The following is an 18,619-nucleotide window of genomic DNA, read 5'->3' as shown; positions in this document are numbered from 1 at the left end:
TCAGTCTCTTGGAACTTTCCACCTGGTGCGACTTTTCCGATACATGCAAGCTAAGTAATGGCCAACCACAGAGTGTAAAATTGAATTGTGGGTTCCATCTGGACCTAGCAACTTATTTGTTCTGAACTCTTTCATCTGCTTTTCGACACCAGGGATGCTACTACTATGCCCTACATGTGGGAGGTGGTCAAACGATGTTATGCGTACAACCCTACGTGTACAATTTTCTAAATACAAAGTTTAGAATTTCAGCTTGCCCTTTGCTGTCTTCTTCTGCCAAATCAGATTGGTGTAGAAATGATTGCACAGAAGGCTTCAACACACTTAGCGACTTCATGCAGGAACACAATTTTCTAGGATTCTCAGCATGTCATTTTGGTAACCTATGACTGCAGAATTTGTCTTATGCTTCTTTCATGGCTCTTTTCATGAACAGATGAATTTCTACTAACTTTCACCTGGTGACATTTGTGTCTTTTTGAACAGAGACTGCAACAATCTTTTTTTCTCAGTAATTTTGTCATTAAACGTAGGTGGGTCTTTTTCATCCATAATTCGCTTACTTGGAACATATTTCTCAAGAGTACAATTTACACTTTAAACTTGATCCGTTATTTCTGTATGTTCATCATATTAGAACTAAATCGCATCTGTTCATTAAGTGAGAAGTTAACAGCCACTTATTTGCTCTATCCAGGATAAAACCTCTCTTAGCCTTCTTGATGGATTTAGTAACCACTGTAGCCCATACCTTTCTCCTATAACCAGCTTCACTCAATACAGCCACTCAACCGAAGTGAACTATAATGTCACTAGAATGTAGCCAGCTGTGACAGTGTAGTCATGCAGGTGTATGAGTATTCTGTTACTAGTTTGCTCAGGAGGGGGACACTGTCTGGAAGCTTAGAAATGTTCTGTGTTGTTTATGCAACATTAAGTACATTCACACATGAGAGTGTGAGAACATGCAAGGGGTATCACTTGTAATGCACGTCCAGGAAGTATCTTATATGGCCCATTTGTGTAACATTGTAGCTATCACACTGTAGTCTACACTTGTCACACTGTTCTATTGCCCAAGTGACCACTGAAACTATGTGAACTGATGGGGACAAAAATTTGATAAACCAAATTTCAAAATAATGGTTTTATTACAAACATACCACAGACTTGATGATCAAATGATCACCCAGTCACATAACATAGATCCGGTTCTATTTACACTAACCAGTACAACACATCTGAAATTTAACATAAAAAAATGTTACAACCAATAGCATAAAATGAGGGGTTGTTGCAAATACTCAGCTGATAATTATGCAGTTAACTTCAATATTACACTTTACAAACATATTACACAGCTGAAAAGAATATTTCTGGAAGGTTCGCAACAAATTTATGTAAACTTATTCTTAAAAAAAACACACACACACTTACAGATAAAACAGGTCTAAAAAATATGACAGATTTCATATCCAATACGAAAATGTTTTTAACAACATATTAACAAAAATAAGCTGCAAAAATATTGAATTAAAGTCACTCTCGGGGAAAAAATTTTTCCAGATAGTATGCAGCAAATATACAATATTAAATTTATCACAGATATTTGAATTTGGATTCCGTTTGGTTAAAAATCGTCACCAACGTGCAAAATTAAAGAATAGCCCTGCACAAACAGGCTTCATGTAAATCACAATCTCTTTAACTTTGTTATGTCCGTACAAACAGTAAATATGAATAAACCTTTGTACAAGCTTCTGGCACTAAAGGTAAGTTACTCTGATATTATGACTTGTGGAGGGAGGGACCTTAAATTCAAACCACGCACATGTACAATCCTCAACCGCAGTACAACAAATATTAACTTAAACTAAACAATAATAAATAAACATACTGTCACATCAAAATGCAAATTCTTCATTTTCACGACACCTTATGAAATACTTTTGCTTTTGAACTATTATGTATGAACACATTCTTAAGCGGTTTCACAGAAACTGAGATCATAGACCTTTCAATTCAATACTTGAGCATATTTCACAACTACTGTTCTATGAAAGTACTACAATCCAAAAATCACAAGAATAAGCAGCATGTTAGTCACGTACACGTAAGCCCCATATACTAGTGCGACGTATACCAACCGTAGGGCGGGCAACACTTGAGAAAAGGAACTTGTTTATCTCAACATTTGGTAGTTTTAACTGTATTGCTGCAAGTGCTGGCTTTTGAAAGAGGTTGAATATATCCAGGTATGCCAGTGAAGTAACTGATGCTAACTGGCTATATGAAATAAAAACACACAAAGAAAAATATTAGTCAGTGAAAGTACTTTAAACAATATTGAAGAGTAAACTTACTTTGTTCAATAATAAAGACAAGTAGCGCCATCCTAATAACAGTATTTTGCATGAACAGAACATTAGGGTATGTATGTGGTTCGTCCAAAAAGTATTGGACCTTTGGTTAGCAGAAATACATTTATTGGTTTGAAAGAACAGAACTCTTATCTGCTTCAAAGCTCCTTGGTATCATGCACACTTCTAACAGCACAGACACCATTGTTGGTAACACTCCTGGAAAAGTATTCTGGAATAATGATGAGTCAAGGCCATCATATTCTGCACTGTCTTCTCCTGACTCAAATTATGTTCCTTTTAGTGACTTTTCAGATTGGGAAATAGAAGTCACAGAGATATGTCATAGGAGCAGACAGCCTGAATAACAACATGAATGTTTTATTTGGCGAGGAAAGTTGAAATAGATGCCCAGAAAGGATGGGTACCAAGTTTTTGTGCCTACAGATCTGACCATTTGCACTGTATAGGACCACGATGGTGAAGAATGACCTCATAATACATTACTTTGTGATCATTTGGCATCATACTCATGATGCACCACCCCATGAATGTAAGAAAACTGTTGATTTGACCTCAATATTTCCACAAAGTTGCAAATTTTATTATTTGTCCTTGGGAATGACAGATGTGTCCATTGTGATGACTGCATCTCTGTTTCTTGGTCATATCCACAAACCGATGTCTCATCACCTGTGCTCACAGTGTTCAGAAAGTTGGGGTAACTCCCTTTTCCAACATGTCCCATGGTATTTCCAGATGGCATTGCTGCTCCTTCATTGCCAGTAACTTTGGTCCAAGTTTCGCAGATGCTTTCCTCAAGCACAAATTGGTCATAATTGAATGTAGCAGTTCAGCACTTATCTCTAACTCATTCAAGTTCTCCTACTGTGATACAGTGTCCTCCACAACCAAAATGCATGCTTGTTCAACAACATTGCCTTTTAGGCTTGTTGGCGATCAGCCTGAATGATGTTTATTGTCCACAGATGGGGCCATCTTCGATGCGGTTATACCACTCCATTACCCATTAGTTGCTCTCGGCAACCTCCTTGGAAGGCAGCTGAATATTGCAAATAGTTTCAGCTTGTGTATCACCAAGCTTTTGGCAAAATTTAATGCAATATCGCTGCTCTACTTCTTTCCGTCGTATTACAACTTACTGAAAACTGACGAGTGCTCACTACGTAACATTACTCATAGGTTGACTTCCTGCAAGTAGCACATTCTGCTAGTGAAAAAAATTCACAACTGCATGTGAATATCCATAACTACACCTTCACCGCACAAAGCATCGCTTTACGGAGAAAGAAGCAAATTAAATATTTTTTGAACAAACCCTGTAGTTGTCAAAATGTTCTGGTATCACAAATGCCTTGGAAACCACCAAATTTTAATTTGAAAATCACACCTATTGTATCCACAATAAAACTTAAATTATTTTCCCTTTTACAAGGATTTCAGTTGGCATCAACAGACTGCATTCAGTTATAACCTCTGAGAAATTACAAACAGATTTTACTTGCAGGACCATGACAATTTGGCAATAAGCACAGGACATGGCTCTATACTGAGAGAAGAATAAATACAAAAAATGACATGGTTGTTTAAGATGTCAATATCAAATTACTAATTATGGCTGACAATGGGGATAGTAACAGCTAAAGTTGAATGATAACTGTCACAGCACTCACATGGAATGATTTGGGAGAGAGAAATCAAGATAACTAAGTAGCATAGCTGAGTTATTACGCAAATATTATGTTTGAAATTTCATTTTGATAACATGAAGTGGGCTTTATCAGAGAAAAGAAGTTAACCATGAGAAAAATATTCACTTGGTCTTGAAAACAAGATTGTTGTCAAGGACAAATGGCGAACAATGTAAAAGCCCTCTTTAAAACATATGCTGTACTATCTTGATAGCAAATAAAAACTTGTGCAGCACATACAGATACCTCCAAGTCATTTTCAGATTAGCACTTATTAACATATCTCATTGGAGGGAAGATGTATAGTGATCATGGAATAAGTGTCACCAGCTTGTGAAACAGTCATCTACAAGAGTTTCATATATTAATGCCACATGGGCCCAAAAGCAAACTTTTAAACTAAAAATGTCATTTACAACTATACTGGTTTACCCCAACATATGTCATACGATTTAGGGAAGGGAGTATGTGAAGCAAACCAGTTTACATGTATCACAGGTAAGGTGGAAAATATTCTAATTAAAAAAGGGAATTGCATTAAACTTATTTTGCAACATGTGTTTATCCTCAATCATTAAAATAATTCACTAATCTTCTTTGTAGATAAGTAAAATGTCATCCATATCAGACAGGTGTGGAGCTGAATGTAATGTGTTTTATGTATTTTAATGTCAGCCTATTAGCCATTAACCAGGAATGGATTTCCAACACACATTTGGGTATTATTGTAGCCCAGCATCATCAAACATATGAGGATCTAATATTTAAGATTCACTACTTGCTCAATATGTACTAGAGTTCTTGTCAAAGAAATTGTTCCAATGTAAGTTAGACTTGCAAAAAAAAAAGTAATAAAAAAAAGTAATTTTTGTATGGACTGCAATTATGTGAGCTGAAGGATGTGAAAGATATGCAATAGTTCAGAAAGTAGTGAGACAGGGTTGCAACCTATCCCTCATGTCATTCAGTTTATACACCGAGCAAACAGAGAATGAAACCAAGGAGAAATTTGGAAAGAGAAGCGAAATTCAGGAGGAAGAGTATTTAAGCTTTGGTAATAATTTCATAAATCTGGAAAAGACTACAACAGACTACGATTAGTTAAATGGAAATGAGACTAAGTAGTATGTAACTTCGGTATTGGGGCAGCAAATAACTGTTGACAGGAGTAAACAGGATACAAAATCTGATTGCCAATAACAAGGAATGCTTTCCTGAAAAAGTAATTTGTTAACACTGAATATAAATTTAAGTAGTAAGAGACAGTTACAGCCCAAATCATAGTTTATTTTCATTCTACTGGAGGTAACTTCTTTCTATAACTAAGTCGTCAGATTAGCTTGGTCCTTTGATAATATAACTGATACCAACTGCCTCCAGCAGAATGAAAGTAAATTGTGATTTGAATGTCATTTTTATTTTTATATTGTGTACATTCACTGAAGCACAACGCCTAGTATTCATAAAGTTGAGTGTTAAGAAGTCTTTTCTCAAAGTATTTGTTTAGAATGTGGCTGCATGTGGAAGTGAAACACAGAAGAAAACAGAACCTTTTGGAATATGGTGCTACATAATGCTGAAGAACAGACAGGTAGATCAAATAACCAACGAACAGGTACTAAAGCAAATGGGAAGAAAAAATGACAGGTTGATAGGGCACCTCCTGAGGCAGCAAGAAATAGTTGATGGGATGAGAAGGATCCCATCTCCAGTCTCCTCTGATTAGGGGTTCGGGATGACATTCCCAAACTCTAACCCTTTCCTAAATCTCTCCAGACCTTTTCCTTCACTCCTCTCTTCCTTCTCCTTCAATCCTTCAGGAGGATGGAAGTTCAGGGTCTTACAGCTTGTACATGTAAAACCTTTTTTGTGTGTGTTCTCCTGCTGCCACTCGGTGAGTAGACTAACTATCCAATTACTTCAATTACATTATAAATCAAAGTACCAGTAATGGTAAGCAAATACAAATAACAGTGGTTTTAATACATTAAAAGATTGCCGCTTTTATCACGAGAATCTTTCTTCTAACATTGTATAGTCAGGCTCCTGGATCAGCAGTTCCTGTATTAAAAACAGCTTTTGGAATACTTGCAGAAGGACACAACTGTGTATATTGAACATTTATTCACAAACACTGGTGATACATAAACATTATAAAAATTAAGAGTGTGTAATGTAATGTAATTATATGGGTAAAAAATCTATCCACCATGCAGCAGCAGCAGGAGGAAAGGCACAAAAGGTAAGGAAATATGCAAGCTTTTGGATCCTCCTGGCAGAAGGATTGAAGAAGAAGGAAGAAAGATGAAGGAAAAGGACTGCCAAGGTTTAGGAAATTGGTAGAGTTGCTGCAAAGTTGCCCAGACCCTCAGGTAGAGGGGGGACTTACCTGATGGAATGAGAAGGAAAGGCCGACTGCTGGAGACTGCAATGGGTAGGATTTGAGAACATGATAGCTCTGATGATGAAGAAGGGTAATAAGCAAGACAGAGATTTTGACAGAATATCATGCAAGATGTAATAAGAGTGGAAAGCTAAGTGTATTTTATGTGGTAGACAGGAGGAGATGGGGGTGGGGGCAATGAAAAATAGACAAGTCAGAAGGTAAAATATATAGAAAACTAAAGGCAGGGAAAAAAGCAATACTTACTGAAAATAAATGCCAAACCGAAGAAATTTACGTAAACGGAGGCCAGGTGGGTGGCGAAAACCAAGGACATGTTATAACGCCAGTTTTCACTTGCGGAGTCCTGAGAAACTTAAGTCTGCAAGAAGAATCGTGTGGGGATTTGTAGGGCACCTCTTGATAGGTCAGCAAACTATTGTAGTATTAATAATAAAGTTATCGAATTTACTGCCCTCCAGGAAAGTTTTCATGCGCAAATTATTCTTGGTACCAAGAGCTGGCTGAAACCTGAAGTGGAAGGCTCTGAGGTATTTAGTGAGTCATGGAACATACATTGGAAAGACAGATTAGAGGCCATACGAGGAGAAGTGTTCATTGCAGTTGACAAAATTATTGTCTCTAGTCAAGTCAAAGCCGAGTGTGACAGTGAAATCATCTTGCATGTAACAGGTAAGGTGAAACTAAGTTAATTGCTGGATGTGTTTACCAGCCACCCATTTCTGCTATGAGTGTTCTAGAGTCATTCAAAGAAAGTCTACAGTCAACAGCGTACAATTACCAAAATCATGCAATACTAGTTGGAGGCGACTTTAACCTGCCGAATATAGACTAGGATGTCTGGATTCATTGTGGGGTGGGGGGTACAGACAGACAAGTCATGTGAAATACTTACGAACATGTTTTCTGAAAATTGTCTTGAGCAGATAGCTCGGCAGCCCACATGCATGTCGTGGAAAAACCCTTCTGTCAGGTAAAATGGACCTCTTATCAGGGCATGCCTTCCATGAAACATGGACCTTGCCATCGGTGAGGAGGCTTGCGTGCCTCAGCAATACAGATGGCCGTACCGTAGGTGGAACCACAACGGAGGGGTATCTGTTGAGAGGCCAGACAAATGTGTGGTTCCTGAGGAGGGGCAGCAGCCTTTTCAGTAGTTGCAGGGGCAACAGTCTGGATGATTGACTGATCTGGCCTTGTAACACTAACCAAAACGGTCATACTGTGGTGGTACTGCGAACGGCTGAAGCAACGGGAGACTACAGCCGTAATTTTTCCCGAGGGCATGCAGCTTTACTGTATGGTTAAATGATGATGGCGTCCTCTTGAGTAAAATATTCCGGAGGTAAAATAGTCCCTCATTCGGATCTCCGGGCGGGGACTAATCAAGAGGACGTCGTTATCAAGAGAAAGAACACTGGCGTTCTACGGATAGGGGTGGTGAATGTCAGATCCCTTAACCGCGCAGGTAGATTAGAAAATTTAAAAAGGGAAATGGATAGGTTAAAGTTAGATATAGTGAGAATTAGTGAAGTTCGGTGGCAAGAGGAACAAGACTTTTGGTCAGGTGAATACAGGGTTATAAACACAAAATCAAATAGGGGTAATGCAGGAGTAGGTTTAATAATGAATAAAAAATAGGAGTGCAGGTAAGCTACTACAAACAACATAGTGAACGCATTATTGTGGCCAAGATAAGACACGAAGCCCACGCCTACTACAGTAGTACAAGTTTATATGCCAACTAGCTCTGCAGATTAAGAAATTGAAGAAATGTATGATGAGATAAAAGAAATTATTCAGGTAGTGAAGGGAGACGAAAATTTAATAGTCATGGGTGACTGGAATTCGAGAGTAGGAAAAGGGAGAGAAGGAAACATAGTAGTTGAATATGGATTGGGGGAAAGAAATGAAAGAGGAAGCCGTCTGGTAGAATTTTGCACAGAGCATAACGCAATCATAGCTAACACTTGGTTCAAGAATCATTAAAAGAAGGTTGTATACATGGAAGAACCCTGGAGATACTAGAAGGTATCAGACAGATTATATAATGGTAAGACAGAGATTTAGGAACCAGGTTTTAAATTGTAAGACATTTCCAGGGGCAGATGTGGACTGACTACAACCTATTGGTTATGAACTGTAGATTAAAACTGAAGAAACTGCTAAAACGTGGGAATTAAAACTGAAGAAACTGCACGAAGGTGAGAATTTAAGTAGATGGGACCTGAATAAACTGAAAGAACCAGAGGTTGTACAGAGTTTCACAGAGAGCATAAGGGAACGATTGACAGGAATGGGGGAAAGAAGTACAGTAGAAGAAGAATGGGTCGCTCTGAGGGATGAAGTAGTGAAGGCAGCAGAGGATCAAGTAGGTAAAAAGATGAGGGTTAGTAGAACTCCTTGGGTAACAGAAGAAATATTGAATTTAATTGATGAAAGGAGAAAATATAAAAATGCAGTAAATGAAGCAGGCAAAAAGGAATACAGACAACTCAAAAATGAGATCGACAGGAAGTGCAAAATGGCTATGCAGGGATGGCTAGAGGACAAATTTAAGGATGTAGAGGCTTATCTCACTAGGGGTAAGATAGATACTTCCTACAGGAAAATTAAAGATATCCGTGGAGAAAAGAGAACCACTTGTATGAATATCAAGAGCTCAGATGGAAACCCAGTTCTAAGTGAAGAAGGGAAAGCAGAAAGGTGGAAGGAGTATATAGAGGGTCTATACAAGGGCGATGTACTTGAGGACAATATTATGGAAATGGAAGAGGATGTAGATGAAGATGAAATGGGAGATATGATACTGCGTGAAGAGTTACACAGAGCATTGAAAGACCTGAGTCTAAACAAGGCCCCGGGAGTAGACAACATTCCATTAGAACTACTGATGGCCTTGGTAGAGCCAGTCCTGACAAAACTCTACCATCTGGTGAGCAAGATGTATGAGACAGGCGAAATACCCTCCGACTTCAAGAAGAATATAATAATTCCATTCCCAAAGAAAGCAGGTGTTGACAGATGTGAAAATTACCGAACTATCAGTTTAATAAGTCACAGCTGCAAAATACTAACGTGAATTCTTTACAGACGAATGGAAAAACTGGTAGAAGCCGTCCTCAGGGAAGATGAGTTTGGATTCCGTAGAAATATTCGAACACGTGAGGCAATACTGACCTTATGACTTATCTTAGAAGAAAGATTAAGGAAAGGCAAACCTACGTTTCTAGCATTTGTAGACTTATAGAGAAAGCTTTTAACAATTTTGATTGGAATACTCTCTTTCAATTCTGAAGGTGGCATGGGTAAAATACAGGGAGCGAAAGGCTATTTACAATTTGTACAGAAACCAGACGGCAGTTATGAGTCGAGGCGTATGAAAGTGAAGCAGTGGTTGGGAAGGGAGTGAGACAAGGTTGTAGCCTCTCCCCGATGTTATTCAATCTGTATATTGAGGAAGCAGTAAATGAAACAAAAGAAAAATTCTGAGTAGGTATTAAAATCCATGGAGAAGAAATAAAAACTTTGAGGTTCACCGATGCCATTTTAATTCTATCAGAGACAGCAAAGAATTTGGAAGAGCAGTTGAACGGAATGGACAGTGTCTTGAAAGGAGGATATAAGATGAACGCCAACAAAAGCAAAACGAGGATAACTGAATGTAGTCTAATTAAGTCTGGTGATGCTGAGGGAATTAGACTAGGAAATGAAGCACTTAAAGTAGTAAAGGGGTTTTGCTATTTGGGGAGCAAAATAACTGATGATTGTCAAAGTAGAGAAGATATAAAATGTAGACTGGCAATGGCAAGGAAAGTGTTTCTGAAGAAGAGAAATTTGTTAACATCAAGTATAGATTGAAGTGTCAGGAAGTCGTTTCTGAAAGTATTTGTATGGAGTGTAGCCATGTATGGAAGTGAAACATGGACGATAAATAGTTTGGACAAGAAGAGAATAGGAGCTTTCGAAATGTGGTGCTACAGAAGAATGCTGAAGATTAGATGAGTAGATCACATAACTAATGAGGAGGTATTGAATAGAATTGGGGAGAAGAGGGGCTTGTGGCACAACTTGATTAGAAGAAGGGATCGGTTGGTACGACATGTTCCGAGACATCGAGGGATCACCAATTTAGTATTGGAGGGCAGTGTGGAGGGTAAAAATCGTAGAGGGAGACCAAGAGATGAATACACTAAGCAGATTCAGAAGGATGTGGGTTGCACTAAGTACTGGGAGATGAAGCTTGCACAGGATAGAGTAGCATGGAGAGCTGCATCAAACCAGTCTCAGGACTGAAGACCACAACAACATCAGGGCACAATTTTAGGAAGTTATGGCCTTGTCGAAGTAACTTATTAATACATTCGAGATGAGGATAGCACAGAGTGGATCAGTAGTACCAGAATATAGCCACTTAATAAATTTTTAAAAATTAATTGTTTTTGTTGACATATTAGTATGTGTAATGTCTACTATAAATCCAACAGCATTTCTTTTTGAGAGTCACATTTTATAGTACTGGCACTAATTCTACCTCAAAAGGATGGTACATAGAACATGTTATCATAAAGAATATTGTGTAATTACTTACTAATATCCAGCTGGTGTTATACCATAACAACGACTGCAAGCAACATACTCTATTTTACTTAGTTGACAAACGGCTGTTAATGTAGCATCAGTCAGGTTAATACAATCACTTAAATCCAGTTCTACAAGGTCTGGGCACCTGTTAACTAACTGTTCAACATCTGGAAAATAAAAGCGATCAATCACTTAAAAAAATTATAGTATTTTTGGTTTACTTGTTAAACACATTTAAAAGCAAGTGTGTATGTATGGCGGCGGCAGCGAGCACGTGTGATCATTGAAAGATCGGAACCAACGAAACCCACAAATGTAGTTAGTCCCCTATGAACCAAAAATGAGCACGCGAACCACTCTAACACACTTAAACTTCTAGCTTAAAAGGTAAGGCTGATGTCCAGCGTGTAGATGGGGAGGGGGGGGGGGGGGGTTGTTCTGGTGCAGTTTTATGTTAATGGACAGTGCTCTAGTCAGAAAGAGGTCAGGCTGACTGCATTGCACCATAGTGTTTGGTATGATGAATGTGATGGCTGGACCTCACCATGCATGGCTTATTACTACCCACTGTTAGGCACTCCCCTGTGTGCGCGCGTGCGCGCGCACGTGTGTGTGCGCCTGCACTCTGCATGGCAATACCACACTCATTTTCTAGCAATGAACCACCAGTTTCTAGATAAAAAGTCAATATAACATCATCCACCTTAGTCATTTGATATATCAGCTCCTGAATATTTTCTCTTCCCAGTACTTAAAACAAGGTGTGACTCTTGGAGATCCAGAAAGTTATGATCTACAAATTCTTAATGAAAAGAAGCTTCTGACAGTGACACCATGAGATTGCAAACTAATACTGCACCGATTATTGCTTCTAATGGATTCTATTTGGTGGAAGTAAACATTTAAAACAGTTAGACCTTTGATTTTGAATTTGTTAGACTAGAAACTTTTTGACAGCACTGTGCATATGGTCAGCATCAAGTTCAGTTAGAATAAATATTCAGTAACTATCAGCAACAGTCAGGATGATGATCACCATGTTCTCTGTTCAGAGCAAGGGGTAATCCAACAGCAGTTTATTTGATATGAAAGGTTTTGAACTGCACAGTGCTGCGATTAATTGATAACAGTAAGAGACAGCAAGTCTGCAACAGGATATAACTAACACAAAAACATATCAGTAATCTTTTGTGCGTGTTAAGATTTGTATGAACATTCAGCAACAATTGACTTTTGCCAATGATTTCCTGCTTTGACATCACATGTATGGTGGGTACAGACTCATTTGCTGTGCAAACATAACCAAACCAAATGCAGAGGAGTTTTTTTCCTACTATCCATGTTTTGTGCCTGATGAATTTTAAAATATAATATCAAACACAATGATCAACCATTTTACAGCTCATTCAGCTAAGGCAACTGGGGAACCTACTTACTGAAAGTAAGGCCTAGAGAACCAACTGAATCTTTCAAATATGACATGGTGTCATATTAAGTTTCAGGAAGATTAACATCAATGTCACGGTTAAGAAGAACACACGCCGATTTCTCACGCTAAAATTTTGAACTGGTTTTCCTTACACATCCAGCCTGCTAGTTGCTAACTACAACTGCCACGCAAATGCTGAGAGAGTAGAAGGGCAGGAAATTTAAAAATCCTCATAAACTAGGAACATTTAATAGGATGCCCACTGTATCTTACAATATTTACAACCATTCAAGAAATTCACAATTAAAGTTACTTTAGGCATACAATTCTTTGACATGAAATGAAATCACAAGATGCTATCAACTTAGTAATTAAACAGGGATGATGTCCCTACAACTTATGAGGATATTGAGCCTCCAAGCAGAGCCATACCACTTCTCATGCCTCTTTGAGAAAGTATTTTGCAAAGCCATATCCAGCAGGGTCAGGTTATGCCTGGTGGTGGTCTGAATCTACACTAAAAGTGAATAAGAAACTGCTCGATTACATGATCCAGACAAGGCTGCAATTGACAAACCAACCTAAGGCATTACTCCAAACAAATAGCAAAAGCAATACTATTCACGATGCAGATATGGGCCCTCCCCAAGTTTTAATTGAATAGCATGTTTTGCCTCCTTGTAAGGAAACTGTGCTCCTTGAGAGATTAAAAAGAATTCTCGGTGCAGAGAGAGATGTCATGGACAGTGTTAAATTTCCTATCACGTAGAGAAAGTGTAGTTGTAAACTATTTCATTCTTACAGCTTGTGTGTTACCCACTTCCTTCAGCAATTGTTTGATTAACATGGGTCATGGCAGCTGGTAACAAAAAAAGTGCAATTTTTGTCACTCCCTGGGCAACTTTTTATTTGCTGTCCTGGAGAACCCTACTTCTCATTACACCTTGAACCTATACTGAAATCATCCAGGTGCTCACCTATACAATCAAAGGATTAACTCAGGAATTCTTACCTCAGTCTTTTCTTTACAATGCCTTGGGATCTCTCTCTCTATCCAAAAGGCTTCAAAACTCTCCAGTTTTTTGGTAGTTTAACCTCTGAAGAACTTGTGCCTTTATCATTCTCGTGAAACAGGTAGCCAAGCCAAGGTCCCAGTGGCAACATTCCACCACAGCACCCAAAGGTGGTCACAAAAGAACACTCACAGCTTATGTTTTTAAATTAATGGTAATGTTAATTAACTGTCAACTTGTGAACCTCAGCTTTGCCAAATCAAAACTCCATCACTGTTGATATGTTCTGTACTGCTAACTGTATGGCACTGAGGCAAGACATACCAGTAAATATGCTATGGATGTAGCAAGTATTACAATCCATATAAGGAGCTTAACAAGCCGCCGCCGCTGCCACCACCACCACCTTCTACGAACACCTTATCACCCCACTGTTATTTTTAAATTCGTACTGCCGCTTGTCTCTCCATCAGTCCTGCGTTTGGAGCAATATTTTCTTCCAGCATATGTAGCACCTAATGTTAAACTTTTTTTTCCACTAAGGAAAAGACACACACACACAGTAGTAAAAATAATTTGCATCCTATTGTTCCCCTTTCAGTAATAGGTAAGTACACACTTTGGAAAGTCCAAATTGGTATACAAACAATATTATAAAAAGGATAGATTGCCATTCACTATAAAGATGACACATTGAGTTGCAGACAGTCACAACAAGTCTGTTACAAATTGAGCTTTTGGTCAAAGCCTTCTTCAGGGAAGAAAAAACATGCACCTGTTGATGTCCTTGTGAGACCTTTGGCATACTAGCCACTCACAGTTGGCAAGGCTGTATGGGAGTGATTTTTTGATGCGGAAAGGTTACCGTATTTACTCGAATCTAAGCCGCACTTTTTTTCTGGTTTTTGTAATCCAAAAAACCGCCTGCGGCTTAGAATTTAGAGAAAAGTAAGTGGAAGTTCTGAAAAATGTTGGTAGGTGCCGCCACAACTAACTTCTGCCATCTAATATATGTAGCGCTACACAGGCATGCTTTGCAGGCACAAAGATAAATACTGGCGCCAGAACCTCTGCGTCAGTAAATAAATTTAAAAAAATTTAATAAGAGCTTTTTTCCTACGCCCTGAGACTAGCTAGACTGTTTGGGATGTTTGTCAATATGGCCAACTCTACGTTCTGAATTTTTTCCTACCTGTGACAAGTGATGGTTGCTAATAGAAACTTTTATGAATTGTGAATCACATGCACTATTCTCTTCACCATAAGAATAATTCGAATGTAAACATTTTGCCATGTATTCTTTCGTGTTTGCTGCTATCTCATTTAAATCCTATGCGCCTAATGAACTACGAAACTAGAGTGAGACAACAGCAAACGCGAAAGAATATACATATCATGTCATGTTTATATTCGTATTATTCTTATGCCAAATAGTGATACAGTCAGAAATGAAGCACGGCAACTGACTACCGTATTTACTCGAATCTAATCCGCACTCTAATCTAAGCCGCACCTGAAAAACGAGACTCGAAATAAAAGAAAAAAAGATTTCCGGAATCTAAGCCGCACGTGAAATTTGAGAGTCGAAATTCAAGGGGAGAGAAAAGTTTTAGGCCGCACCTCCAAATCGAGACAAAGTTGGTCCATTGTAATATAAGACAATTTAGGTCGTATGAATAACGATACAGCTACAGTAGTTTGGTTCGAGTCATAAGCTTAGCAGTTAAGCTTCACCAGGTAGCCATTGCTATGCGTCAGGCGATCCGTCCGTATTTATACAGGTACCCTTCCTTTTTCACTTGCTTCGCCTGGTTTGAATCGATTGCTTACTTTGCTTTGATCTGATAAGTGCCGTTTTCTTTGTTATGGATGTTTACGTCACTCTAAGCTGAAAATGCATTACTGTACTGTGTCACGCATTGTTTGTCGCATTGTGATGCACGTGTTTACGGCCTGACGCCACTCGCGGCATGGGCTTGCTTTTGTGTGCGCTACCGCCGCTTACAATTAAAAAAAAAAAAAAAGAGAGAGAGAGGAAACGTCTCATTAGCGATACAATAGCAAGAGACTGCTATTTGTTTTTACTTACACTGCTGCTTTCTTTGATAATGATCAACAAGAACCAAATAATAGACTGCATATGACAGATGATGTTCTGAATGAGAGTTTAGCGAAAATTTTTCTCCGTTTGAAAATCTTTGCAGGCGCCTCTTTAGTACATTAAATTCTGCACAGAAATTAGAGTCATCTTAGATTTAAAAATCTAGTCAATTGCTGTGCTTCATTTCTGACTGTAACACTAATAGGCATAAGAATAATATGAATATAAACATGACATGATATGTATATTCTTCCGCATTTGTTATTGTCTCACTCTAGTTTCGTACTTTATTAGGCAGAAAGGATTTTAATGAGATAGCAGCAAACACAAAAGAATACACGGCAAAATGTTTATATTCGCATTACTTCTTATGGTGAAGAGTATACTGCATGTGATTCACATTTCATCAGGTTCCTATTAGCAACCATCTCTTCTCACAGGTAGGAAAAAATTTAGAACGTAGAGTTGGCCATATTGACAAACATCCCAACAGTCTTGCCAGTCGGATTTTCGTAGTACATTGAAATTCTGCTACATTCGAAGATGAACAATACGGAATTTGTACTTACTTCGTTGAATAATGTATGAAAATGCAGTGGTCGAAACTCAGGGCGGAGAAAAAAGCTCGTCTTCCACCCTTTTTTTTAAAAAATTATTTACTGACGCAGAGGTTTTGGCGCCAGTATTTATCTTTGTGCCTACAAAGCATGCCTTTATAGCGCTACATATATCCGACGGGAGAAGTTAGTTGTGGCAGCACCTACCAACATTTTTAAGAACTTCTGCTTGCTTTGCACTCGATTCTAAGCCGCAGGCGGTTTTTTGGATTACAAAAACCGGAAAAAAAAGTGCGGCTTAGATTCGAGTAAATACGGTAGATTTTTAAATCTAAGATGACTAATTTCTATGCAGAATGTAATGTACTAAAGAGGCACCTGCAAAGATTTTCAAACGGAGAAAAATTTTCGCTAAACTCTCGTTCACATCTTCTATCATACGCAGTCTATTATTTGGTTCTCGTTTATCATCATCAAAGAAGGCAGCAGTGTAAGTAATAACAAATAGCAGTCTCTTGCTATTGTTTCGCTAATGAGACAATTCCACTTTTTTTATTGTAAGCGGCGGTAGCGTGCACACAAGCAAGCGATGCCACGAGCGGCGACAGGCCGTAAACACTCGTTATCAGAATGCAACAAAAAAATGCATAACACAGTACAATAATGCATTTTCAGCTTAGAGTGACGTAAACACCTATAACAAAGAGAACAGCACTTATCAGAGCAAAGAAAAATAAGCAATCAATTCAAACCAGACGAAGCACGCGAAAAAGGAAGGGTAGCCGTATAAATACGGATGGAGTGCCTGACGCATAGCAATGGCTACCTGGTAAAGCACAACTGCTAAGCTTACGACTCGAACCAAAATACTGCAGCTGTATCGTCATTCATTCGACCTAAATTATGTCTCATATTACAATGGACCAACTTTGTTTCGATTTGGAGATGCGGTGTAAAACTTTTCTCTCCCCTCGAATTTCGAGTCTCAAATTTCAGGTGCGGCTTAGATTCGAGTAAATACGGTAATCGCAGGTGGTTGGTGGGCTTAATGTGGGCAGAGGTGTGGATGGAACCATCAGAGATGAGGTGGTCAATATCCAGGACCGTGACATGCAGGGTGAGTAGGACCAGGTGAAGTGAATGGGACAGAAGGTATTGAGGTTGTGAAGTAATGAGGGTAGGATGTCTGTCAATAGCCCAGATCATGAAGATATCACCAATGAACCTGACCCAGAGCAGGTGTTTGGAGTTTTGGGAGACTAGGAAGGTTTCCTCTACATGACAACACGGTGTAAGAGGGTGCCATGTGAGTGTCCATGGCTGTGCCACCTATTTTTTTCGTATTCCTTCGCTTCAAACGATAAGTAGTTATTTGTTAGGTTCATACAATTAGTAAGGCATATGAGGAATGTGATGGCGGGTTTGGGGTCTGAAAGACACTGGAAGAGGTAGTGTTCAATAATAGCAAGATCATGGACATAAGGGATGTTGGTGTGTAAGGAAAAGGCATCAACAAGATGAGTCTGAATCCAGGAGGTAAAGGGTTGGGGATGGTGAAGATTCAGTGAAGAAAGTGGTTGATATCATTGACATGGGAGGCTAGATATAAGGCAATTTGCTTGAGGCACTGGTCAACGAGGGCCAACATTCTTTCAGTGCCGTGCGTGCGCGCGCGCGGCAGGGGGCACACGCATTTCATGAGGGTGAGCAGGTTGGTTGGTTGGTTGGTTGGTTGGTTGGTTGAGGGTACAAAGGGATCAAAGTACAGGGACATCAGTCCCTTTTTCCTGACACAAGCAAGGCTCAAGGTACAAAAAACACCCAACACCAAACAAATGGAACAAACAAAAAAAAAAAAGGGGGAAACATGGACCACAAGGAAAAGTAGAAGAAGGTATTAAAACCATGTAGAGCAGAAGGTATGGGCTAACTGATCACAATAATAAAAAGAGGATGAGCCAGTGAGCCAGCCACTCTGCAACACATTAGAATGTCCACCCCAAAAAGACAAGCTGAGATGAACACATGTAGGGAAAAGATGACCACCAAGACAAACTGATGCAAAGAAAGTGCGATAGAGTTAAAATGGAGGGAGGGTGGCTACCTTGGAGAGTTGGCTAAATGCTTACCCTTAGATGGTACAATAAAAACCCTCCCGCACGGATAAAACTTGAAACTAAGTCTGCTGTTGAGGCATTGTCACCGAACACCAAAGGTAGGGTGCTGGGAAGGTTGAAAGCCTGCTGCAGAACAGCTAAAAGTGGACAGTCCAGCAAGATGTGGACAAGAGTCATATGTGAGCCACAGTGACACCGAGATGTGTCAGTGTCGGAAGAGGTAGCCATGTATGGCAAATGCGGAGCCAGCAGAGAACCACAGAGTCCCTGTGAGAGGCCCGCATGGAGGTCTTCCACACATTCATAGTCTCCTTAAGGGCACGCAGTTTCTTGTGCGTACCG

The 18,619-nt window shown here is 39.1% G+C and overlaps 1 protein-coding gene across 1 annotated transcript in view; it reads right to left on the bottom strand.

Moving 5' to 3' along the window:
- Positions 1 to 1,151: 1,151 nt before the first annotated feature.
- Positions 1,152 to 18,619, bottom strand: part of LOC126090345 (S-phase kinase-associated protein 2) — a 128,165-nt gene continuing 110,697 nt past the window's right edge. Inside the window, exons 8-9 of the mRNA XM_049906980.1 lie at positions 11,068 to 11,227; positions 1,152 to 2,286 (exon numbers count right to left, since the gene is read on the bottom strand). Of these exons, the coding sequence (XP_049762937.1) occupies positions 2,100 to 2,286; positions 11,068 to 11,227 (347 nt within the window). The 3' untranslated portion in view covers positions 1,152 to 2,099. The remainder of the gene's footprint in view (positions 2,287 to 11,067; positions 11,228 to 18,619) is intronic.

The sequence above is a fragment of the Schistocerca cancellata genome, chromosome 1 (assembly GCF_023864275.1).
Source record: "Schistocerca cancellata isolate TAMUIC-IGC-003103 chromosome 1, iqSchCanc2.1, whole genome shotgun sequence".
NCBI lineage: Eukaryota > Metazoa > Arthropoda > Insecta > Orthoptera > Acrididae > Schistocerca > Schistocerca cancellata.
The sequence above is the reverse complement of the archived record's forward strand: the minus strand, read 5'-3'. Positions and strand labels throughout refer to the sequence as shown.